At 42.5% G+C, this 25,029-nt stretch overlaps 3 protein-coding genes across 5 annotated transcripts; all 3 read right to left on the reverse strand.

Moving 5' to 3' along the window:
• Nucleotides 1-2,467: 2,467 nt before the first annotated feature.
• On the reverse strand, nucleotides 2,468-3,945 carry LOC6544503. The gene is made up of 2 exons (XM_001971955.2): nucleotides 3,570-3,945; nucleotides 2,468-3,454 (listed from the first exon to the last, which is right to left on the reverse strand). The coding sequence occupies exons 1-2, from the start codon at nucleotides 3,619-3,621 to the stop codon at nucleotides 2,574-2,576; spliced, it is 933 nt and encodes a 310-aa protein (XP_001971991.1). The 5' UTR covers nucleotides 3,622-3,945; the 3' UTR covers nucleotides 2,468-2,573.
• Nucleotides 3,946-8,166: 4,221 nt separating this feature from the next.
• LOC6544504 (fatty acyl-CoA reductase wat) lies at nucleotides 8,167-15,359 on the reverse strand. 3 transcript variants are annotated; one of them, XM_015157779.2, is made up of 11 exons: nucleotides 15,257-15,359; nucleotides 14,614-14,972; nucleotides 14,371-14,499; nucleotides 12,932-13,051; nucleotides 12,343-12,441; nucleotides 11,978-12,134; nucleotides 10,563-10,752; nucleotides 10,041-10,184; nucleotides 9,483-9,602; nucleotides 8,442-8,705; nucleotides 8,167-8,328 (listed from the first exon to the last, which is right to left on the reverse strand). In XM_015157779.2, exons 1-11 carry the CDS (start codon nucleotides 15,279-15,281, stop codon nucleotides 8,217-8,219), a joined length of 1,719 nt encoding a protein of 572 aa, XP_015013265.1. In that variant the 5' UTR covers nucleotides 15,282-15,359; the 3' UTR covers nucleotides 8,167-8,216. The 3 variants fall into 3 exon arrangements, with proteins under 3 accessions (XP_015013265.1, XP_026833469.1, XP_026833470.1); XM_026977668.1 differs by lacking the exons at nucleotides 8,167-8,328; nucleotides 8,442-8,705 and adding an exon at nucleotides 8,712-8,750; XM_026977669.1 differs by lacking the exons at nucleotides 8,167-8,328; nucleotides 8,442-8,705; nucleotides 9,483-9,602; nucleotides 10,563-10,752 and having other exon boundaries at nucleotides 10,105-10,184.
• A 1,436-nt stretch (nucleotides 15,360-16,795) lies between these two features.
• On the reverse strand, nucleotides 16,796-23,020 carry LOC6544505 (RYamide receptor). The gene is made up of 7 exons (XM_001971957.2): nucleotides 22,810-23,020; nucleotides 21,954-22,156; nucleotides 20,326-20,474; nucleotides 20,129-20,250; nucleotides 19,836-20,062; nucleotides 19,572-19,763; nucleotides 16,796-18,230 (listed from the first exon to the last, which is right to left on the reverse strand). Exons 1-7 carry the CDS (start codon nucleotides 22,874-22,876, stop codon nucleotides 17,562-17,564), a joined length of 1,629 nt encoding a protein of 542 aa, XP_001971993.1. The 5' UTR covers nucleotides 22,877-23,020; the 3' UTR covers nucleotides 16,796-17,561.
• Between the last annotated feature and the right edge of the window lie 2,009 nt (nucleotides 23,021-25,029).

Here is a 25,029-nt window from a genome sequence, read left to right on the forward strand (position 1 = left end):
GCAGCTGCCTCTTAGTTTACCCCTTATTTCCGGCCCTGTCGGCCTATGCAAACAAAGCGCCCTTGCTCTTTTTTACCACTCATTAGTGACAATTTTCTTGTAGTTGACATTTGCCACGCCCCCCCGCCCCCACATTTTGCGGTTGCCGGACAAAGTTTTTGTGTTTATACCGCCATCTCGTCCTTTCGCCCCCTTGAAGTCAGACATTTAACGTCAGACAGGAGAAAACAAGCAAATAAAATCTGGATTTTTGTGGCATGCAAATGACGCCACGTAGGTGGTGGCATAAAAAAGAATAGATGAATCGGTCCCGCTGGGACTTTAAATTTTTGATGGAAAACCAATTAATTGGAAAAATTAAAATCAAATATTTGCCAAAGCGCTTGAACAACACTTCACCGGAAACCTTAAAAAATTGTAAAAAAAAATAAGGAATTGCACGGGAAAAAATATACAGGGCACTTAATATGATTTAACAAATATATATGGCCATAAATTGTATTTTCTGAGTACAAGTTGCCTTCTGAACACACATATTTATTATTGGTCGTATTTTTGGTAAATAGTTCGGGAGCCTTGGTTTTGGTTGAGTGTTAAAGGAAAAATATAGCTGAGCTGGTTGCTCTCTTTTCCTAAGCTTCGTCCTTCATTTATCCTTTCTCCAGTGCAAGTGTGTGAGTGAAGGAGGGGAGGAGGGCAGGAGGGGCAGGAGGAACCGGAACCCTCAATCAGCGCATGTTGGCGCCCACAAACTCACGTGCAAACACTTTACGACAGGGGCTCTCAAAGGAGCAGGAGAACTGAGGTGGAGTTGCAGGGGCATGCACACCCACATCCACACCCACATCCTCATGCTCATCCTCGTGCGGAGGAAAGCTGCTCTCGTTTTGAAGTGCAATTTAGCACAGCCACAGATTTTCCTGCCCTGTCCGCCCTCCAGATGCTCTCCAAGTATGCGGTAATTAATGCAATGAGGGCGGGTTGGAGGCTGATGGGCGAGTGGGTGAGGCGGCAGTTACGCAAGGCGGGTTCTACCGCTATATGAAGGTGCTGGCCACGTCTGAGGTATTGGCCAGGTTGTGCAGAAAATGGGAAGGGGTAACTGATCCTTTAAGCTTGCAACCAGGGAACGAAAAGCACGATGATTATTTTTTATTAATTAGCTATAACTGGCAGGCCTTTGGCTTACTTTTACACCAGGTTTCTGGAATTTCCGAATAAAGTTCTTTTCTGTAAAACTCGATACTTATATGTAAAGAATAAAATATGTATATTCTTTATTAAAACTTTGCGGGTCATTAACGTGCAGCACGGTTGAATGCGCTCCATAAACTGTTGCCACCAAAACTGTAGTTAGGCAAACCAGAAGAAATCTTTAAGGTTCCCTGGCCTGCCAAATGATATAAACAAACACACAATTTGCGCCACTTAGCAGCAAATGGACGAGGCCATTAATAATTCCATTTTTTCGTAAGGTCAACCGCAAAAAAGTCAAGGGGCGGCGCAAAAACCAAGCCCAAAACCGCCCAGATAATAAGGAAATATGACTTAAGGCGGACGCAAGATGCTGCGACCGCAAAGGGGGTGGCCTGGGTGGTGGGTGGTGGGTAGGCACATACACTAGTGAACATGGCGAGACGGCCTTGTAAAACAAGCCAGCAACAAGAGCAACAGAACACAAAACAATAAATTGAGCGGGGAGAAAGCCAAGAAGCAGGAGCTCTCATAAACAATGTAATAATAAGGCCAACATTGTGCGAGAACTTGGCTTCGACTTGAGCTCCAGAAAGTGGTTTTCCCGGACTTCCCTTCACTCGAATAAATCTTGCTTAAAGCCCGGGGATTCCCCTAATTGCCGGCCATTAGAAAAATGTTAATTGTCATTAAACGCGGATGCCCAGCCATTTCCCAGGACGAACCATTAGGGAGAGGAAGCATTAATAAACCCAATCGGAAATGAGCTGGATATTGATGAAGCGTGTAATAAAATTAACACTTTTCGTTCTCTCTTTTTTGCCTAGTTAAACAACTTCCATTTCCAGCGGAACCATTCCAATTCAAATTCAATTACGTTCGTTGAAATATCCTTCCATTCTTATTCAACACTGCTTTTTTTTGCTAGCTCAGCATGACAGGATAATAAGCTGGTTGAGCTGTCATGAACATTTTTAATTAAATTCAATATCCAAGATCTGTGTCCTCTCGCCTTTTTGTTTGTCTTTCCATCGTGACTGGCAGGAAAATGGAACATGAAATGTGAATGCAAATAGTTGCATAGGAAATAATTTCTGGGGTGATGTAATGAAAATGATTGATCAAACGTCTTTTTTTCATAGCAAAAAGGGATTTTCAAACAAAGTATTAAAACAAGAAGCAAATGAAGTGCACATAATGCTGACTATAACTATATCAATTCCTTTAACAATTTCCTCAACAACCGATGAATACAAAGATTATTATTGGCACATCAGTATTTCGTTTGACGTTTATTGAGAATGACGGTACCAAGTTTTTAAGTAACCGCATACATGTGATGTTTGATTTAGAGTATATGAAAATATACCACATTTGGTTTATAAAGGAAAGTCGGTTCCAAACAATTTGTTACAAGCTAATATAGCCAGTTTGTAGCGGATCGATTTCTTGGATCTCCCCTTAGCTTCGAACTCATTGCCGTCCACAGATATGCCCATAGTGAAGATTTCATTTGGGGGTTTGCCAGTGAAACCCAAGTTCTTGTATACGGACTGAGGGCTCATATAGTTAAGAACCGCGCAAGGATGCATAGACTTCCATTCTCTTGGCAACTCCTTGACTGTATAGATTGCAAGCCTCTGCTTATTCATCATGTCATGATACAGAGCTACCACATCAATATTTGGGTTACTCCATTGCTCAAAAAGCTTGTGTATGGCATAAGAGGCCAACTTTACGAGTAGATCATCCTCATCGCCACCCAAATCCCTTTCTGGTTCGGCCAACAGAGCTTTCATTTTGGCCACAAAGATGTCATTCAGGGCCTGCTCGCAGGCGGCAGTCCTTGCTGAGTTTACGGAAGAGCCCACCGCACGGTATTCCATTGAGTTAACAACAAGGCGGGCCCCAATCTTTCCCTCGTGATCCCGTTTTATGTCCATGGTGTCGATGGTCACGCCTTTTAAGTCCTTCAGAATCATCACGGAATCTTTGGGGGTCAAGGCGTGGAGCAACTGGCGAGCATGGCTATATTTGTGATTCTTCTTCTTGCTCTGTTGCTTGCTAGGATTGCTGGTTTTCATGGAAACCTTTTTGTCGTCAGAGATCTCGAGGCGAGAAGCCAAGACATTGGCAGCCTCGGGTTCTGCATTATCGATGGGCTCAGAAGAAACAATTCCAAGAGCTGAAAGGTCTTTCTCGGTTTGCTTCTCAGCGCTACCATTGCCCTCGTCGATCGGAGAAGTTTTCTGAAAATCATCTAGAGCGGAAGTGGGATAGTAATCAATATCCGTTGTACTCTTCCCGTTTATTTTAAATAAAAGATAAAAGATATTCTTTGTATGTGTCTTCTCAAATTGGCTGTATGTACATACCTGCGAGCGCTTCCTCTTTGGCAGAAGAATTTGGGATCAATGCGTCCTTCATCTCTTCATTTGCCAACTTTACCACAATATCCTTAACCAATATATCTTTGCTTGCACTAAGACAATTAATTATTAGCTTTCGTTCTCGAAAATTTTTGCAATGTCAAGATTGACTTTCTGACTTAGAGAGACCGTAGCTTACTAAAATTATTACGGAGATAGAAGCATTAGGAAATTTATTTAACACTGAACCACACTGATGTAATCTCATACATTAGGCATACAATTTCCGAATAATGAAACACTTAATGATGTATAGTGGTAATCTAGGTGTGTACACACTTAAAATTTCAAAACATTTTGAATCAATTTCGAGGTATTCATTTTGCCGGGCCATCTGTTAGATATATTGATAAAAAATAATAAGCAAATGAACTGCATAAGCGGCATAAGGAAAATGCTCATAAAAATACTTGACCTGTTCTATGCTTTACTAATTAAACATCCTTAACAGCAATTCTGTCTTAGGGTTAAGCTTTATATTCCAAAGCATATTGCTTGATTGTAAACGATTCCACCACCTGAGGAAATTGTACACTTCAAATGGCGAAGCAGATCGATTTAGCCCAACCCTTTCAGTTTTGCAGGACCCCTATCGTATTTCACGGAACCACTCGATGGACTCGCAATTCAGTTGGCTTTGTGGAGAGGGGATAAAATAGTTGGCGTGGCCATAATTGCCAAGCGTCTATATAGTTGCCCTTGGTGTATTAGGGGCCCCAACAAGTTGGGCTGCACTTTTAGTTTTCGTTCTCGTGTTCGTGCACTTGCCAAAGGCCAAAAAGTCGGCAACGTGTTAGGTCTACCACAAAAAACAAGAGCTCGGCCAGAAAACACGGTGGGAAATTCCGCTTAAATAGAAGCGTTAAAATATTGCCAACATTTCCGCGCTTGCGAAGGAGCAAAAACCAAAAGTAAAACGTAATGGACGGGGGAAACAAGTTAGGACGGCTGCCTCTGGACCAAGAGCAGCTGATCCTGGCCAAAGCTTTTACACTGGCGACTTGAAGCGGAAATTATGTAAATTTAAGTGTTGGCCGCTGCCATTCCGCCCATCGCCCATCGCCCTTCGCCCTTCGCCCATTTTTGAGCAATGAAAACATGAAAGCAAAAATCCAAACAAAAAAAAGAGGAACGCTGAAAAGATGCCAACAAATAACCAATAAAAAGCAACAAGCAACGAGCAACGAGCCAGTTGGGGGCGAAAGAAAAACAGCATAAAGTTGTGCTTGGGAAATTTCCCACATTTGGTTTGGAGTTCAGTTCAGTTTTCCCTTGTTTTTCCAGATCCTGGGCCCGGCAACAAAGTTTTCGTAATTGTTTTTGCATTTTGCGGCGCACACATTCGATGGGCGGAGTGGAAAAGCGGGGCCCAAATGTGTCCTTTGGTGTATTAAAAAGTTTCCGCATTTTTCTTTTTATTTTAGTTCCCATTTTTGGAGGGCGAGGAGCTGGCCAAAACATTTTCGCTGCCGTTTGGGTCGTGGTCCATTGCCCATTAACATTTTATATGCAATTATGATTATTTTACCATTGTGCATTTGCGGTAATCTTCGGGGAGCAAACGTTGAAAGTTGAGTTGGCCGGGCAAACGGAGAATTTAATGGGCAGACTGGACTTGACGGGGATTTCAACAGAAATAAAAAATGTGGGGAAGCCCAATCAATAATTGCTGTACTGGGTGAGTTTGCAATCGCAGTGTAGCCACATGTTGCAGAATGTCAATTGAAAAGGTGGCCATCAAATTCCAATAATTAGTTAATATATTTTCGGTACCTTAGTAAAGGTTTTTTGCTGAGATTCCACACGCCCAACTATCAGATTTATATAATCATCATATAATCATATAATTCTTGTTATAATTCTTGTTGTTGAATATTATTTTAGCTCAGTACATTCCAGGTTCCGTGGCAACATTAAAGGTCCTGCACATCACCTGTGCAATACATGGTCAGGACCCTTCCTCCATCGCAGTTCCTCCCTGTCCAAGTTACATATGCAGAAGGACCTGCCTGAGTGACTGCATCCAGCAGCCATTCTGTGGTCATTAGCCCAAACCAAACTTGACTTCTACTCCGGCCTGAGATTTTCTGCAGAATTTGCAAATAAAAAAGAAGGGCAGTACGAGGAGTGGCAGAAGAGAAGAGAATGTGAAGGGGGCAAAAATATATCCACAAAATGCGACGGCGACACAAATCTTCTTTATTGCTTGCTACGTTTTGCATGCACAGCTCGTCCAGTCACACTGAGAGCAAAATTCTGTTCTATTGCAATATAATAGTTTTCATATTTTTCAAAGGCATGGCACTTGAAAATATCCTTAAATGCTTATTTATAATTCGATCAAAGCTAACTTTAACATAGTTTCTTATTCTATCTTTTACTGAATTATCTATCTAGTGTTTGGGGAATTTCCGCTCAGTGTCTTGGTGCTGCGAGTGCGAGTGTCCTGCCTCTGTCTGAGGTCGGACTTTGACAAGAGGACATTAGGCTGGGCCCTGGACAAACAACTAATGGCCTTTCGAGGGCATTTTCCCTAGTCACAGGTGCTCAGGCTTACCTTCGGCCAGGTTGTTTTAAATTAAAAATCTATACACAGAACACGGGCGAGCAACATGCTAAATATTCTTAGCATGCCTGTCCTGAATTTTTGTGATTTATGCTTGGGTTCCATTCAATAATTTTATTGGTTTTGTTCGAGTTTTGGCGCTGCTGCTGATAGTGCTGCTGCTGCTGGAATATTGCTCATACGCCGCATTGCCCGCCCATGAGCAGCTCAGTGTCCGCATGAGCGGACATTCTCTAATGTTGACTTGATTATCAACACTCGCTGCACATCTTGCATGCTCGCATCTGCATCTGTATCTGATGCTGCATGTTGCAGCTGGCAGTTGACAGCTGATGATGTTGCATATTTCCACTGGTCGGTGAGTTTTTGGCTCCGCTCCGTCCAACGCTCGACTATTAGCATGACCGGACTAATTATGCTAAGCTGACTGTGTAACTAGAACTGATTCGGCATTTCTCTGGCACAGAGTTCATTTAAATTTGATCGAAAATTTTTAGCAACGAAGGACTTTGCTATAAAAATGAATCATTATAGTTCGCTTGATTAAAGTTTCAATCAAGTTGATTTGGTATTAGCAGAATTCGATATATTTAAGCCCGAGCTGTCGACTTTGCCCACGTGTCCTTCGGGAGTCTTCGGATGCACTTATGCCATTATTTAAGTATTTTTGGGGGCCCTCCTGCAGCACTCACCTTATCAGGAGGCACAGGCTGGGAACCGAGTGGAAGCTGGAAACTGGTAACTGGAAACTGGAAGCTGGAGGCTGCACTATCAGGTAGCTGGGGCAACTCGGTGCAGCCAAGTGGTAAAAAGTATTCACATTAATTCAAGCAAAAATAAATTATAAAGGCAAAGGGCCTGAACGCCCCCTCGTTGTCGGCGACTTTTCGCTGCGTTGTGCATTTTATGACGTTTAATGTGTTTCTGCTGTCAGCGGCAGAAGTTGCAGTTGCTGCCGGCGTCGACGCAGCTGCAACTTTTAACTCTTTTTTGTGTGCTGCCGCGCTGAGTGCATTTTGTTGATTTATAATAAAATAATGTAAAAATATTACACAATAATGAATGCGCCGCGACGCTCTTCTCGCGTACTCGCGCCAGCTTTTCGCAGCCTCTGTCCCTTTCTTTGTCCTTCTTTTTCGGTATGAAATATGAAACAAGGAAATGCTCGAGGTGGAAAAAAGTTGCAGCGAAGAATATGAAATATGCGAGAAATAAAACTTTTAACTAAAATTATATATGTATGTTGCCCCAGCACACACACATCCACTTACATGTGTCGCCGATGGTAGGTGTGTGTTAGTTGTTTACTTCACTTCTGGGCCATTTTTCTTTCTTGGGAAACTACACGGTCTTGTTTGGCGGTTTGTTGGACAACAATACCCTAATATTACACTGATATTATTCTACCTCATTGGTAAAAATGTAAACCTTTTTGCACAATTGGGAAAGCCTAAGCAAAATACTAAGTTTAGTTCCATCATTTATGGTATACTTATGGTTGCTGGCCGTAATTTTTAAATATTTTTATATAGATTTATAATTTTTGATTGTTTCCTTAGCATAGTAGCATCAATCCCCAAGTCTCCTCGGGTTAGAGTATCTGGAACTTTGCCCACAGCGACCGCTAACTTTCCCGCACTCAAAGTCAACACATACAGCTCACATTTTGATGCGCTTCGAGATCGCGGCGTCCTTGCAACTTTATCGCGCCAGAAATTGCATCATATTTCACGGCCCTCAGCGTGACAACAAAATATATATGTATATGTATATAAGTAATACCTCAACCCACTGCATATAGCAGGGGAAAAAACGCTCGCATAAAGTTCGGAAAAGGTAACTTTACTTACCAGGCACCGTGAGGGGCCAACTAAGACGTCTATCAGCGCGAAAGGAGGTGCACAAGCTGGGGAAAAAGTTGTCAAAAGTTGCATGCCACACGGCGTATGAGTAATGCCAGACAAGAGTCGGATACGCTTTAAGAATCGCACAATTTTATTAGGATTACAGCTTGTAACGACGCCCGTTCAGAGCGCTATCTTTGGCAGCATCTTAAAAATCCTGAGATAAACTCTGAGCATGCACATAATTAATGAAAGACCAAATGTCGTCTTCAGCAGCGTGTGCAAAACGAGCATCCTGAGCGCGTCCAGTTGCAGCATGCAAAAAGGCAGTAAACAAAGTGTAATTAAAAACTACTTAGCGACGGACCAAGGACCCTTCCTTCGGCCAACCTGGTGAGTCAGACCCACCTGCGATAAATAGTTTTGCGCTGCTGTAATTTATTATCGTTAGCGCTATCCTTGAAGAAGTAGCGCCTGATGCCGCTGAGGTATGAGCGGAAATATTCGCTCCAATTAATCGTCGCAATGTTGAACTGCAGCACCGAACGCTCCTCGCGTGGCAGCAGCTCGTTCAATTCGTCAATGTTGCGATGGGCGAACTTCCACTCCTTCAATCCGAACCAAGCCATCATGTCGATTATGCGGGAGATCTTTTCGTACGCCTTCACATAGCTGCACGGAAAGAAATCACTGCCTCAGTTCACAGCTGCTTGCTAACTTTTAAAATATTACAAAAATAATAGAGTGCCATATGTAAACTAATATCGCATTGATGATCACTTCAACTGCTTCCAGCTCCCTGTGCACAAATTGCATGAAGTGGGCGAGGGCCACTTTGGCGCACAGAGATGCAGGGATTGTTGTCAATATGTTTGCTAATTGGGTTGGGCTTGAGTGGAGGCTGTGAGCCCTGCTGGGGCCACCTACATAAATAAATGGCAGAATGCTGAGGCTAATGCGCTCTAATTGCAATTTGTTAAATATTACGTATACGCTCCGAACTAAGAAGCTTGCCAAGAGGGTCGACGAAAGCAAGCAACGAACTGTCTGCACTCTTTCATTTTCACTTTATAAAGTTATTAAGCATCTGCCTGCTAATCAATATTTTAGGGTACTACATTAGCTTGCAGAAAGATTAACAAAGTGTTGTCTATAGAACGTAATTCCCTTGATTAGCCCTTTATCCGCGGCAAAGTCCGTGTTGAAAAGGAAGAGCCCCATGGATACCCTAAACGGGTCTTTCAATTGCCTTTCCATGTACCATTTAAAATCCATTCAGTGTAGCCAACCCACCAAAACCCACACCACAGCACACACCACACCATTGCCACCTTTGCAAGCATATTCTCAATGGGGGCGGTGGAGAGGGTGGGCGTGGCAAGGGTCGAGCATGCATGTGTGGGTGTCTTTGTGTGGAGAGCAGCTGAATCGATGTGTGAGTCTACTTACATGCGCTTTTGTCCAGTGACCATGGCAATTAAATCTAAAATATAAGCCGGGATATTGTGCAAGAAAAATGCAATTGCACAATGCAGAGGCTTCGATGGTATTATAACGTACGAGAAGCACCTGTGACAATAATGCGGTCGATCGCAGGACATGTACGTGTGAGTGGGTGTGTGTGAGTGTGTGTGTGAGAGGTCGTGGACATTGCGATTCCGGCGATTTCGTATGGCATTTGGGTTCGATTTGGTTTAGTTGGCAATCCCCAGTTCGTATTGTGTTTCCAGTTTGTGTACGTTGGTTTTCGGGTTGTTTGAGCCATGTTTTTTTGGTTTTTTATTCCGAATTTCGTGCAGGTTTCGTTGTTTCAAGGTATTAGCAGAGCATAGATAAATTTTCCATTCACAAGAATTCGGCAATATTTAAGCATTGGATTAGACATGCATACAATACGGCAGCGGTTCGTGTTGATTTTTTCGTTTAACCGGTCCAAAAATTCAATAAAGAATATTTATTTTTATACCAAATATAAAATGTGTGTGCCCGTGTGTGGCATAAACTCACCAAAGCGCCTTGTCGAAAGGTTCGTGAAATCCTTTGCGCGACAGATGCATATATTGGCCCCAGGTTATGTTGTTCGCATCGGACACGTAGTTGTATACGGGCAGCTCCGATTTCCCATCCACTTCGCTTTCGCGGAGCTTAAATCTGCAGGCACAAAAACAAGAATACTTTTTACAAAAAATATTAAAATATAAGAAAAATTGCTTTGTAAATAATTATTACACTCTTGCACAGGAAACGCTGGAAATTAAACCCTCAGTTAAATAGCTAAGAAAGGTGATATTTTTTCCGGTCCCTGGACATTATCGCCCGCGACCTTTGCACCTCTTAGTTTCTCCGTCCGTGGTATTTACAATTTCCACCTTCTTGCTGCCGTTTGCAAACAAGCGAGTGCTATCAGCTTGCGGTGTAACTCTTTACAACTTTTACACATCCTTTGGCGCCGCTTCAGCAGGATGTTTCTCTGCTGCATGTTGTGTGTGTGTTGGGTGTGTGTTGTGTGCTGGTGGCTGGTGGACTAACCTTCGAGCGATATCCCAGGCGGTCGCTATCATGGCATTCACCACATAATCGGCGGGCAGCATGTTCGCCTTGCAGCTGGCCTTGCCGTAAATGCAACGGACGAGTCCCCGGGCGGACCAAGTGCATAAACCTGATGGCCCGTACAAATTATCAGTCCAGCCGGGAAATGGATCCTTGTACGTTGACATTACTGCGAATAAATAAGAATTAATGGCTGCTTTGTTCGCTCGGCCAGAGAATCGCAGACGGAAAAGGAGTTGGTGGCTGGTGGCTGGTGGCTGGTGGCTGCTGTATCCTTGTTGATTTTGGCCAACGTCAAAGCGATAATGGTAGGGACTGGTCCAACAGCTCGGGATCCCGGCCACCACTGCCACCTAAGCCAACTCATTCCGAACTTCCCGTTCCATTTGCCATTTTGCTAACTGATATGCCTGACTTCCAATTGCAAGTTTTGGACTTGATTTTTTCAGCCAACACTCTTGGACTACAGAGTTCAAAGGACTTAACGCCTCGTGACATTATAAATTAAAAAAATATTTAATGGTAAGTAGCTGTTAAGCCATAAGCATAAATGGATATCCCACATATTTGTACTTCTTAAATTTAGGAGTTTCACATTTAAGAGTTCAATTCTGTGCCTACAATAACTCCAATACACTTGGCTGGTAAATAAATAAATATTAAAAGAAATCCTATCTAATTGTTTTTAACAACTCATAATATTGTCAGACTGCAACTGAAATTTCTTTTTGAAAACCTCCATTTTAGGCTAGAGTATTTCACTGTCTACCAAATCAGGGAAAATGTTACTTTTCCATTGCCATTCCCGTTTGCACAGGCAGCTTAGGATGCAGCTGCATAAGGACGATGCTTTGGCATTTTTGTGTTAAAATAAATGAAAATTTGTTTGTGCTCTGTTCCTCGAGAGCTTCGGCAGCCAGGACCCCCGTTCCCCCATTCCTCCCTGAGCTCGAAGCACTGAGACGATGGTAAACCAAGTCAGCCATCCTCTGGCTTTTTGTTACGTTTCGTTCGTTACGTTACGTTGCGTTTTGTGCAGCACGAACAAAGCAGCAAACAAAATCACCAAAAACAAAAATAAAAAATAAACGAAATATAAAAACTTTTCCCACATACATTTATCTGGTAAGCCCCAAGAACCCTCCCTCCAAAATCACTAGCTACCGAAGGAAGACAACTCTGTTGGCCATTTTTCACAAAATTTTAAATATTCCCTTTGTTTCCGCAGAGATCCTCGGGGGATCTCTCTCGAAATGGAAGGAGCTGAGAATGTTTCTTGTGTGTTTCTGCTTACACAACGCCTGCCCCTGGGTATTTGTGCTAATTATCTGACAATTAGTTTGTTAAGTCAAGTCTGCACCGCAATAAATATTCCTTCCGCCCAACCGACTCACCTATGGGCGGTCGGAAAATACCCGCCGGCATGTGGAATGCCCGATGATTCACCAGATTCTCGGCGCACTTCTTGGTCATCGTGTAGGTGTTGGGCATCTGGCCAATCAGACAGTGGCGCATCTTCTCCAGAGTTTCGTCGTCGAATGTGCGATAGATCTGCAGAAGTAGGAATGCGGGTGAGAAGTCTACCAGCTTAAGATAACTAAAATAAAAGTTAAGTTTTTTAAGAAAAACCAGAATAATCTTTCATATCTGTAAGTGCTCTTAGTCTGCTACGTGCTAAGATTCGAGTTTGAAATACCTTTATTAGCATGGTATACAAATTTCTTTTGTAAAATAAAAACTTTATGCCTGCATCACCAACCTGCATGATTTTTTCGTAGCCAATTTCGTTCTCGTACACTTGTTCCTTGATGAATTTGCGATTGCAATTGCAGTAGAGTGTTGAAATGTGCACGAAGGACTATGTTTTTCCACGCGGGACCATTGCAATCGGAAGGGAAACACGCATGTTGAATGTTGATTGAATTGTGTTGGAAATTGTTTGCCCGCCAACGCCGTAAAATATGAAACACCCAAATAGTTGGAAAAAGGGTGAGTTTGGGGGGAAATATTTTTGCATTTATTCAGCAGCGGGAATTATGTATTTTGGTTACTTAAAAGCACGATATGCGAATATTGAACCTTTATTTAACCATTGTTTATTTCCACTAATGGAAGTGCGGCCACTGCCAAACATGGTGGGTGGAATATAAAGTCGGTGGAAGCCTTTAATAGGCTTTTAAATGATATGCATGGAATCGGTATTGAATGCCGACGTATTGATTGCTGATACATTGGTGGGTTCAGACAGGAATACGGGCTGGTTTGTTCCACCAAGGCATCATTATAATTTTTGTTCTATTTTGGTTCAGTGGTAAGACTTATGAATGTATTGTTTTCAATCACCTTACCTTCAAGTGCTTCATTTCCATGGCCAAGTCGAGTATCTTCTTCGTGCCCAGGACATTAATATCAATAGCGTCGCTCAGTTTCTCATTGAATTTCACCGAAGCCACCACATTAAAGACAATCTACAGGCGAGGATAAACCAGACCCAGGAATTGTAATGCATATTAAAAATGAAAAGAACAAAAAGGGGCGAGCCCAGTAACACAGAAATGCTCATGCAAAATTCACATGAGACTCGCATACAAAGCAGCAGCAGTCAGTGATGCCAAATATCTGGTGTCTTATGGATGTTAGATGTCTTAGAACTATTTTTGCGAAGATTATGTGCTTAAAATTATTTCACAGCCAGCCAATTGGTATTAGTTCATGACATATAGCACTATTCGATTTCTTGTTAATGGTATTAATAATAATAATATTTCAAGCATGCTAAATGAGCGGCGATCTGGTGGGGAATTGGGTTTGCTCCGCGCTCCAAGACAGCCTCCAAAATGCATATGGTGGCATATGGAGCAGGTCCTGGAAACAGGACGCTGAGGCGGGAATCCTGCAGTGCCACGCGTGCATTGAACATCGGCAACAAAGCAATTTCAGCTAAAACAGTGCAAGCGACTCTAAGCAGACCGTCCAGGCCTGAGTGACTTGTATGCAAAATGCTCTCGCAAACAGCACGGGAAGCTGAGGAAAATAAAAACGACCAACGGATGTGGACGAGGATGCAGATGCGGATGGGGATGCGGATGCGGATGCGGATGCGCCCGGATGGCAGGACAATGGCTCGCGCATGCCGGGCACTTGAAGCATGCACAGGAATTTTCATTTATTTATATATTGTGTTTTATAACCACCAGCAGGCGAAGCAACACACATTCTCACAGTTTTACGTCGGCGGCGGGTTTTCAATTTTTGTTCAAAAGTAGAAAATATATACAAATACATGCATGTACATATCGTGTGCCTCTAGTGATCAGCAAAACAGAGCAGGAAAAAAGTGGCGAGAAGCGAAGGAAATGAACTGACTGCCTGGCTGCTGTTGTCGTAAACATTGAGCCTGCCTTTGGCATGCAACGTTTTACGTATACGTAATGCGCCAACTAGGGATGGCTGAGCACTGAAAGAAATTTCGCTACGCTAAATGTGCCAGCTGCACAAAATAGTCGTGAACCCTAATCTGTGGGATTATGTGCTTCTTTAATAGTAAGTATACTGACTACGAAATTTCCTGACGATTACGATGCTTGCCCCATTTATTCGTAGTGTAAATAGATAATAGCAGACAGGAATCGGGGGAGCCATCCAGATAGGCAAACACAACAAAGACCCATGAAAAGTTTCTCACACAAAAAGTCCATTGATTGAATTGCCGACAGAGGAGCGGTTGCGGTGGATTGAAACTGGCGATGGTGGAAGGCCCGATGGAGTGCCAACAAAAGTTACTCACCTGGACCTCAGACGAGAGCATTGCTCGGTCGGCGGCATCAATGTCCAGGTCGATGGCACTGTAATCAGCGCGTATCGGATGCACCTTCTCCAACAATTGCGGTGACTCCTCGCGCATCCTATTGAATATCTGTGCGGAGCAGTGGGTTGGGATTTTATCCGATATTGTCCTGGCCAACGCTATGGAACGGTATGGAACGGTATGGGCGCCTGACAGGCTGCCGCATCCTGTCCTGACACTTACCGATTCATTGAAAAAGCCCTTCAAACGCTCCTGCACGCTCATGCTGTCCTTGCTGCGTATCAGCATGTAAATTTTACGCAATCCAAACGAGCGAAGCAATTTCTCTGTTAACACTTTGCCCACGAAACCCGTACCGCCCGTAATGAGTACGGTGGCATTGCTATAGAAATCCGTAACCGGTGTCGCACTGACAGCGCTGCTGAAGGCGGTGCCGCTCCCATCGACGCTGTTTGTTCTCGTACTGGATGACGCCTCCTGGAAGAGCTGCTCCTCCTCGTCCTCCTCCACATCGTGGCCACTGGCACACCCATTGCTGCTGCGGCGCGAGGAGCTGGTGGACGAAAAGGCCTTGCGAGCAGCTATTGGGGGTATTAAGGAACACATTTAAAGCCAATCAGTTTGGGGGCCATTACGTGCAGCTTGGAATAAATTTGCGTCAAGTGATTAGCAGAGTCACCAGGATAACCCTAAAGGTTTCCAAAAGTATGCCACAATATATTGCAGTACACGAGTGTGCGGTGCACACTTTCAGATACTTTTATATATGGGTACAAGTGTTATATCACAATCCAAGGTTTGGCTAAATCTAAATGTGCTTAGCAGTAAGCCAATAATATGAATCATTAACTTATATTTTACACACTTTTACTAGCATTTGGCTCGTGCATGACTTGAAATTTTGATTTTGTTGGCTTTTAAAAAATCGAACCGTTCACTTCAAGGGTAAAAAGCGCATTGACAAGTTTTCAATTTCAATGCGACTAAAAACTAAAATTTTAATCAATAAACGGCAGACATGTATCGAAAAGATTTTCCCACCGCAAGTCAATTATATTAATATGAAGTACACACGATATATATCCCTTCTAGCCCAATTATACTATATCTATTTGTGTGTCCGACAACCCCTGCACTTTTCCAGCGAGCACATTATATATGATTTAAAATGTGGGCAGCGGGGGTTGGCGGGGGGGGGTGGCATGGCTGACATTGTGGTTGCATTTGACCTGATGACCTGGGCGCCGGTTGTCTGGCGAAAGGGAGACGGCGGACCCACCTGCTCTTTCACTCTCTCTCCATTCGCTTGTTGAGCCATTTTAAACAATGTTAATTATTCAATTATCAACAGTCAATGCGGCCACGTCCATGTGACCATGTGTCCTTCTAACTGCAGTTGTGTGTGTGAGTGTGCGTGTCCATATCCTCCGTCATAGTCGCAGTTGGTCCTTGTTCATCGCGTGAGCAAGTGCGCAGCATATGTTGTTTGATTGCCAGCGAAAATGAGGCGCAAGTAAAACGTGCACTGATGCACGGACAAAAATAATGCCGGACTTTCAATTAAATTAAGATTAATTTTTAGAACTAATGAAAAATAATAGAGAATTTACTCTTACATATCTTTAAACTAGATATATAGTGAAATGCAGCTTTCAAGTACTGCAACTTATAAGTATTTCTTCCTGTGCACACATGGCCGTGCGACATAGTTGTGGTTCCTGCTGCAGTCGTCATATATTCCTGTTCAATTGTGCCTGTCCACATTCGGCCTGGAGTTGTTTGCATTGGCATTAGGAAAAACGGCTGGCCAAATCGTTAAACGCTGATTATGCCACGAGCTTTAAAGGGCTTATAATTTAAATTACTGATGCGCATTTAAGCATATTAGCACCATACCAACTGCATAGCGGAAATATGATTTGAATTCGGAATGTGGCGTCTCACTCTTCGGTTTGGAAAGCTCAACTGAACATCAAGGAAACTAAGTTTCCAGTTTTCCGCAGAAAATAAAACTCCGGCACCGCTTAAGGGTTAAAGCTTTTCGATGTCTTTGCTGCTGCCGCAAGAAACTTGAAAGCTCCTCGACCATCTTGGGCTTTTGATTGCCCATTTCCGGTGTGAGTCTCTGCTAAGCGATAATCTTTCAAGTAAAAAGCGCCCAAGTAAAAACTGGAAAAACTTGTACTTTCACTTAAAAGTATATTTTCTTTATGTTGCACATTTATAGCAGAATGCCATAACTGCAAGCATTAAATGCTCCTCTGGCAGTTAGTTTGAAAGCAGCGAAGTGAAGCGGAAATAGCGAACCGTTTTTATTTTGCTATTTATGGGCCGCGCATAAACAATAATAATTGTGCTGCATTGTAATTAGGAATATTAAGAATACTGGTATGTTTTGTTTGTTTGCTTAATGACTCGAAATGTTTATTCGTTTTCGTTTGGTAGTTTAATACAATAATAATTACATTAATTAGCCTTTCTGTTTTTTAATGACAAATATTGTACATTACATTTGCTTACATCCAGCTGTGTGCTTGTGTTGGATTTAATACGTAATCGGATTGATGTTAAAATACTTTTTAAATAATTTAATGTAATACTACTTAATTGATTTCAGGTGCTAGTTTAAGTTGATTACTTTTTGTTCAGCTATTTATACATTTTATTTGGTGAGTTTTGGCTTGATAAGGTCTTTAAGGAATCGATTATTTACAACGTTTGGACTTCGTGCTCGTAGGATCGCAATTTGAAGATACCATTATTATAATACTGTACACGGCTCACGACCAGCATTCACACCCATTCAATATCTCCTTCTGCGCAACAATTATCAGCAATGGGACTTGTAATCACAATTCATTAAGACGAAATCACAGAGGTAAATGGCCATGTTCCATTGACGCATTTAGTTGCAGGACTCTATACACTAAAGCCTAAAATATGTACACATCAAATTTGAACATGTTAGTGTAGTGGCTTGACCCTAAAACATTTATACACACAAGTTACACGAGTGGGGGTGATTAATGAGCTATGATAGCGTTTTTACTGGCACACACATCACATGTGAATGTCATTTATACCCCGTGCACCACATGTCTATAATCCATGGACTGGCTGCGGAATGTGTCAATGGAACACGGCTATAACTTAAACCACTCTAGTTTGAATTAAAGTGGTTGCCACAAGGACTTTCCCGCATCCTGCTCCTGCTCCTTCACCTGCGAGCCGGGCAGATGGACTCGCGACACCTCGCTGAGTATGCAGGTGCCATCGCACTCGGTTTGGCTGCCAAACTCCTGCTCGCAAATGCAGCCGGAGCTCTCCCTGCTGAGCAGGGCCAACTGGACCCCGGCGCCGGATGCCAGTTCCTCGCTGGGGGGCGTGGTCGATGGCAGCTCCATGAGTGCCATGTCGTCCTCGCATTCGATTACGTTCGGATGCAGAGGTTTAAAATTGTTCCGGCGCCACGGGGGCATTGCCACGCCCCCACCAGATGCCGAAACACCTGGAGTGGCAGCAAAGGTAACCACGCTTTGATGCAGATGATGATGGCCATTGACATTGTTGTTCTGCCCACTACTTCCGTTGTAAGCGGCGCTGTTGGAACCGGAGCCAAGCACTCGCGGCATATGCAAACCCGGCTTTCCATTGTTGAGCCCACCCCGCGCCGGGCCAAAGAGATTACTCCGGATTCGCATGGAGGAGTTGGCGTAGGTGGACCTTAGGGAGGTGGCGCGGGTGTGCATCGAAAAGGTCCTATCGTGGGCGTCCATGCTCGTCTTGAACTTGCAGAAACAGGCCGCGAAGCGTTTGTTGAATTCCCGCTTGAACTTTTCCTGTGCAGAGAAAAAAGAGCACGCTAATGTTAATCCATCGCAATTTTATCATTTTGCCTGCGGCTGGAAATATCTTTACTCACTGAAGTAAAGAAAATGTATTATAGCATTGCATAAATCATGGCACTACTTAGCAGAGTTTTTTATATGCTTAAATCGCTTCTTCGCTATTTGCTGTTGCCGCACAGGCACAATCAAACTTTCTGCCTAATTATTTTATTAAGTGGATTGGCCGAAATATTTGGGGCAGAAGCGGAAAGTGGCTAATGAATGTGGTCTAGGAAAACCTCCACCTTCGCGGACGAATGCCATTTGTCTTTGCTGGCAGTAAAATGGGATATCTGTTGACAAAGTTTTCACGCCCAGCCAGTTGGGAAAAAGTTACGAGCATTCGCAGTTCGGGATCTCAATCTATCTTTTACAGACAATTTGAGTGTCAAAGCAAACGGCCGACGGGTTTTCCCGCCTTCATCGGTTTGCCGCTTTGCCATTCTGAGGATTTTTGTGGATTTCGCTTCACTTTGTGGTTTCACAATTCCCGCGGCTTAGACTGTAGGTGTTTGCTTATTGGCAAAACAGTGGAGCGCTGCTTTAATTAACTTTCACAAAGTATTTTTTTGTCAGCTATTTTTGGTGCACGGCGCAAGGAAATTGGAAAATGTTTCAAAGTAAGCCAGAATTTATTTTTGATAAGAATGTGACGCGGATGCTAATAAATCAGTAAGAAGGAAAATGGGAAGGCAATCGATTCGCTTACAATGAAATGAAATCAGACGTTTTTGACTCATTTCTAAGCTTCTTTGATTTTTGAGACCGTGGAACTTCCGTAAAAGTTTCATTTACTTTGCGTCCATGCTTGTGTTTCATTTGATGAGATAATAGAAAATGCTCATTTGGGAAGCAGCAGCTTAGGTCTAAAAGTACAAAAGTAATATATAAAAATATACTCTTTGGAAATAAAATAATATTTCCAACGCCCAACTCAGAAAAGGTCCTCTTTAACTTCTTTATAAAAAGCCAAACGTTTAATATGTAGATGTTTTACGAGATATTCATTCGTACGCAAAGCAATTTTCCCAAAATCCCAAGTCAATATCTGACTCACCCAAGCTAAAGCGTTTCAAAACAAACACAAGACGACCTTTAGTCCCCCCTCAATCCCCACTACTCGCCCGCAAATTTACTGCCCATTTAAGGACTTGTATCCTTTCAGTGCGTGTGCAAAGGACGTGTCCCTGGGGAGCAACTGCGATCCACAGGATGTATGTCAATCAAATCGCAGCCAGGCAAATGCAAATTTAACACTCCGTAAACAAATCATCATCATTGGGTCACACTTACGTTGTAGATGCCATAAATAAAGGGATTGTAGCAACTATTGCTCATGGCCAGCCAGTCGCAGCAGAACCAGACGATGCTAATGAAGTGGTAGTCGTTGATTTCCGGTATCGTGACATACAGAATATTATAGAGCTGCAGTGGCAGCCAGCAGAGTCCAAAGATAACGACCACGATAATTAGCATTTTGATGACCTGCAAGCGTTGCAAAAAGAGGAAATTAAAACCCGCTCTGATTTGCATACCAAACCAAAGTGCAGCACTCACCTTCTTCTTGTTTTTCAGCAGCGTTATGTCCCTTGAATCCTGCGCGTTTCCAGGTGCACGTGTGCCCCACAAACGTACCGCCATCTGGATGTAGACGAAGCTGATGACACAGAATGGAACCAGATACTGGACAAAAACCAGGCTGTAGCGAAAGGATTGCAATTGATCATCCGACAGGTTCTTGTTCATGCAGAATGGCCGCGTCACATTGTAGGTCTCATTGTTCTCTGTTCAAGGCGGAAAATTTGATTGAGGTCGCAGGCATTTAATCCATGCAAATCGTATTGACTTACCACGAAACCTTTCGGTCAACTCTTCAACCCGAAAGGCAATGGCAAAGGGCACCGCGAACAGCAGGGCCAGCATCCAAATGCCACCAATTATGAACTTCGATACGAACTTGGTGGGACGCGCCCTGTATGCGTAAGCCGATTTTAATGATTATGATTGCCGATTCGAATCGGTTCGGATCGGATGCCCAGTGACTCACCTAAGTGGATTAATGATGGCCCTATGCCGATCGATGGCTATGGCGGTCAGCGTGAACACCGAGACATTCACACTCAGGGCTTGAATGAAGGGGCAGAAGCTGCACATGAACCACGGCAGATTCCAGCTCTGCAGCAGGGCAGCCTGGAACTGCACGGCGAAAAAAATTGCAAATATTAGCTTAAAGTGCTTCACATTGCCACAAATGCCAGGATTTGCTGCTAAGAACCTGACTGTATAGAATAAATGTGTAAAAGTGTACCTGCTCTGTAGCCAAAAGCTGAAGTTTAATGATCACAAATAATATCTATTGAATGAAAGTGTAGGCATAGCTACATGCCACTCTGCCTGCGATTTGCCATGATTAATTCAACCCAAAATTGCGCCGCCATTCAAGTCACGGCAAACACCATTAATGGACACTGGACCACAAACAACAGGAACCTGCAGAGGGTGTTGTATTTGGGCTGTTTCAACATTTCGAGGATAAATAAACGGCTGAAATACCAGCCAAGTTGTGTTGGACACTGATTTGCGTGGGGGTGAGTGGAAACGTGTGTGGTCACTGCGGATATTTGAAGAACACGCTTTCTCCTTTCTCCACTCAAAGCCGGCCGCAAATTGCAATTTTCCCGTGGGCTTATTGATGACACATGCTGGCGGCTGGGAGAGGAGCAAAGTTCTATTTGATTGCGGGATTAATATAAATTAAGTGCGCAAAGTGAAGGCTGGCTTTGGGCCAAGTTCAAGGTTCAATGGGGGGTTCAATTGGAAATGAGCTATATTCGTATGCATTCTCTGGTAAGAAGAATAATTATAATTTAAAAATGTATCCATTTATTATACTTTATATTGCCAAGTCCTAGCAGGAAGATTCAAACAACTTTTTTACTAGCAATTAACAATTATTTCGCTTGTTCGATTCGGTGGTTACACTCAAAACGCTACGTATAAACAAGCTGAAATGCAATTTTGGTATTCTGCGAAACGAGCTGAATACAAAGTAACGATTCAATTACTTTATTCAAATGTCCAGTGCACATTGATTGGCCATTTTCCGAGCAAACAGTATTTTCAAAGCAAACTGCGTTTGCTTTTCGCATTCCACGACACCAGGCAATCAATTGAAGATAATCACAATAGAATTACTCAGTATCGCATTCAAATGCCAAAGAAAGCCCAGAAAACTGTTCACATGGCTTTTAGCACTTTATTTATCCCATTAACACATAAGCCGAAAATCACATTAAAATTGGATGTAGGTAATATTCCATTACCGTAACTTTTTAGAGAAGATGACCCTAGGCCGTGCCAATTTTCTAATTCCAAACATGAGCGCTCGTTGTCCGGAAATTAAATTGATGCCGGATTACGCTGAAATTGATGTCCCTACACAGTGTGTGGCTCAAAAACTGTGTGTTCGTGTCTATTAGGGGCACCTATCTATGGTGAAAATAAGTGAAAACTAATGCTAATGTTGTTGGCTTGTGTGATTTATGCGTTAAAGTCGAAATCCATTTACCAGCTCAACAGTGCGTATGAGCAATTTTCAATGTATGCATTTTATATACGCGCAAAAAAGAGGCATAATTACCCGCATTATAATTAAGCTCGGCTGTTGCAACTCACCTGAAATGGTATGCAGAAGAGGCCAATAATCACATCGGCAAAAGCCAAATTAGCGATATACATATTTGTCACAGTCCGCATCTGCCTGGTCGTGGCCACCACCCAAATGACCAAAGTGTTGCCAATGACAGCCACGATGCTGATTCCCCCATAGAAAATGGACAACAGGGCCACAATCTCGGCGGGGGCCGCATACAGGCGTTCTGCGAATGGATTGAAAAATAGTTGTGCATTATATTCATATCACTCAGAGAAAGTGCGTGGGCAAAGTAATTAAATATAAATTGACCCAGTGCTATATTTAAGCTGTTGTCTAGTAGGTTGCTTCAGTACAACATCATGTTTTTATGAATGAATAAGTTTGGTGTGCTTGGCTTCCTGCGATCCATTAGTTGCAGTGTTGAACTTGTGAAAAATCGCGATTCCTGACAGCAGCAGATTAATTCAAGTGTCAGTTGTCAGTCAACTGGTGGCTGGGCCGTTGACATTCGCGTTTTTGCTGAGTGGTAAACGTCGAGGAAATTGAAACGCATTTAGATAGCCGGCGAGGGTGTTTTATAAATGCCACTTTGGACAGGGATATACATCAATTTTATATAAAATATTTATAGTAAGACCCAACTTTGATATGAATTTCATAAGCATATTCGAGCATCACCTGCTTCCTTATATCAAAGTCAGTACGTGGATGGTGGAGCCCAAAATCATGAATGATTCAAGATCAAAAAACTAACGACGAACTGTCAGAAGCAAAAACACTTGTCAATGCCTTTGATTGATGATACGTCAAGTCAATTTAATCCGGTTGAATGAGTCGCGTTCCCAGTTGCTTGAAGGGATTAGAGAGGACACTTACCGAACTCCGCCTCCTCCTCTGCGCCGGGCAGGAATTCCAGCCGGGATTCCTGCTCGATTAAGTCCATTGCCGAAAAGCTTTTTGTTTGTGGTTTTAGTTGCGTATCCTAATGGGGATATAATATGCCTCAAACCTTGTATTTAGTTCGAGTGCTGCTGATTTATGTAGTGCAATGCATCTTCAGGGGCTGCTGAGCTTCATTGCAATCTAAAATGGAAAGATATAAATTACAGCCTTTGTTAAAATTCGCAAAAAGTTATCTGCAGCATTTCCAGTGGTCAGAGCAAAACGAGAGTGCAGACAACAAGAAAAACAAATGATCCGAAATAAGATTGAAAAGCTATACAAACAATCTCAGTCTTCCCCTCAAACAACTGACCAAATTCAGTGGGTGGACATGAGTTATGGCTCAGGGTGAGCACCTGTCAGCTTTCACAGGTGAAAAGTTTGTACTGTATAATTGAAACTGCATCAAAATTCAATTCGGACACTGGCAGCACTGCAATAGAATTTCGCCTGTATTTCGTTTCTGATGAAAACAGCTCTTCCGTTTTGTTTATTTTTATTGAAGAGTCGCGCCAAAGCTTAAATGTTGCCCTAACGTTATTGAGGTGGCTCCAAAAAATAAACAAAAACTCAGCGAGTTCATTGAAGGTTTGGGAATTGTGGTTAATTGGGCATTTATCGAACTGTTAACGTTGTTGGGACTTGTTAATTTATCTTCTGCTGTGTAAACACTGTCAAGACTTGTTAATTTATTGGGCAACTAAATGTTTATTCTATAGGCAGACGGAATTGTTGTAAATTGATTTGGGGGGTTTGTAGAAAATATGTTAGGAAAGTGGGAATGTCGTGACAATATATGTATTTAGTTTCGAATGACTCTTTGTACACTTTTCCCTAGAAATAAACATGTTCACAGGATTAAAGTATATGCGGAATTAAAACATACACGTATGTATAGCATACGCTTTAACAAATCGGTGAAAATATTTGTTTCGGCATTAAATTTCTCAGTTTATTATCATGGTCACAAGCTACAAAAACTACAGGGAGCCACCCTAAAACATGGCCACAAAATGTCCAATAAAACCATCTTTTGTAGTTGCACCTAACATAAGTGAACATATTTTCACAGACATTATGGGTACTACAAGCTGCCTCCACTGGAACTGGCATCTCCACTCTAATCCCCAAAAACCCAAAATTAGACCTATTTCCAAGCCTTATACCGTAAAAAATTGTTGCGAGGAAATCGAGGGAATGAAAACTGAATTGAGACCTTCGTTCATTGTTGAAATTTCCACTTGCTTTTGTGTGTAAGTAAGTGGGACACCATCGGCACCACTAACTTATTTAGTTTGCGCTTAGTCGCATGAAAGCCAGAAGTTTACTTTTTGGTTTTGTGGTAGTCCTATGCAAAGGATGCAATGGAATACAATTTTTCAATGGCAATTTTTAAGCAAAACTGTCAGATCCGATTATGATTAGAGGGAGTGCAATTAGTGCAGCCATGAGAGACGCCAAGATTTTCTAATTAACGTCAAAGGAAAATCTCGCTTTATTTGTGGCTGTTTTGGGTGGCTTGAATTTTGATGCTCAACTAATTGAGTGGCGATAATTTTCGGACCATTAGGTTGAGGTAAAACTTTAATGCGGGTATTTGCTTGTATTGGTGCACGCAAGAAGAAACCTACAGATTTGAGCAAAAAATTAATCAAGGCTGGATTTAAATGGTCTCAGAATGAAATGGAGCTACGTTGCCTCCTAAAGCTAAGTGTTGCTGAAGAATTAGGTTAATATTGGGAAAGTTGATTAAGAAAAGAACACAAAAAAATTTCCAAGCTAGTACAACTTTTTTATGCACGGGCGTGAAAAGTGCTGCCGTAGATTTTCCATTAAATTCACTTGAAACACACTCGAGAACAAAGCAGCCGGGATTCGTGTCACCCAGGACCAAACCATTAATTTGTAAAATTTACAGACTTTTGACTTCACACAAACAAGGAACATGGGTTGTAAAATTTTCGGGATAGAGAGCCAGGTGAAGTGAATAACAAATTTTTCAATGAAATTGTTGGTTAAGCAGGGAATATTAGCAAAAGTGTATCCTATTAGACCCTAGGGATGAAGGAGATCAAAGCGAAAATTCATATTGGATGGCAACGCGGCATCAAAAATATAGCCCATCAACGAGACGGTTGACAACAATGTATGCAT

Source organism: Drosophila erecta, unplaced genomic scaffold (genome assembly GCF_003286155.1).
Source record: "Drosophila erecta strain 14021-0224.00,06,07 unplaced genomic scaffold, DereRS2 tig00000021-arrow-pilon, whole genome shotgun sequence".
NCBI lineage: Eukaryota > Metazoa > Arthropoda > Insecta > Diptera > Drosophilidae > Drosophila > Drosophila erecta.

Bases quoted from the DNA above. Each gene is read 5' to 3' on its own strand.
- LOC6544503 (XM_001971955.2), bottom strand. From the start codon at position 3,621: ATGAAGGACGCATTGATCCCAAATTCTTCTGCCAAAGAGGAAGCGCTC. The intron at 3,455-3,569 runs GTATGTACATAC...CTTCCGCTCTAG, and splicing joins CAAAGAGGAAGCGCTCGCAG to ATGATTTTCAGAAAACTTCT.
- LOC6544504 (XM_015157779.2), bottom strand. From the start codon at position 15,281: ATGCACGAGCCAAATGCTAGTAAAA. The intron at 13,052-14,370 runs GTGAGTAACTTT...CCTCGCCTGTAG, and splicing joins TGCTCTCGTCTGAGGTCCAG to ATTGTCTTTAATGTGGTGGC. The intron at 12,135-12,342 runs GTTGGTGATGCA...CTACTTCTGCAG, and splicing joins GCTACGAAAAAATCATGCAG to ATCTATCGCACATTCGACGA.
- LOC6544505 (XM_001971957.2), bottom strand. From the start codon at position 22,876: ATGGACTTAATCGAGCAGGAATCCCGGCTGGAATTCCTGCCCGGCGCA. The intron at 20,251-20,325 runs GTGAGTCACTGG...TTACGCATACAG, and splicing joins GCCATCATTAATCCACTTAG to GGCGCGTCCCACCAAGTTCG. The intron at 20,063-20,128 runs GTAAGTCAATAC...CGCCTTGAACAG, and splicing joins GTTGACCGAAAGGTTTCGTG to AGAACAATGAGACCTACAAT.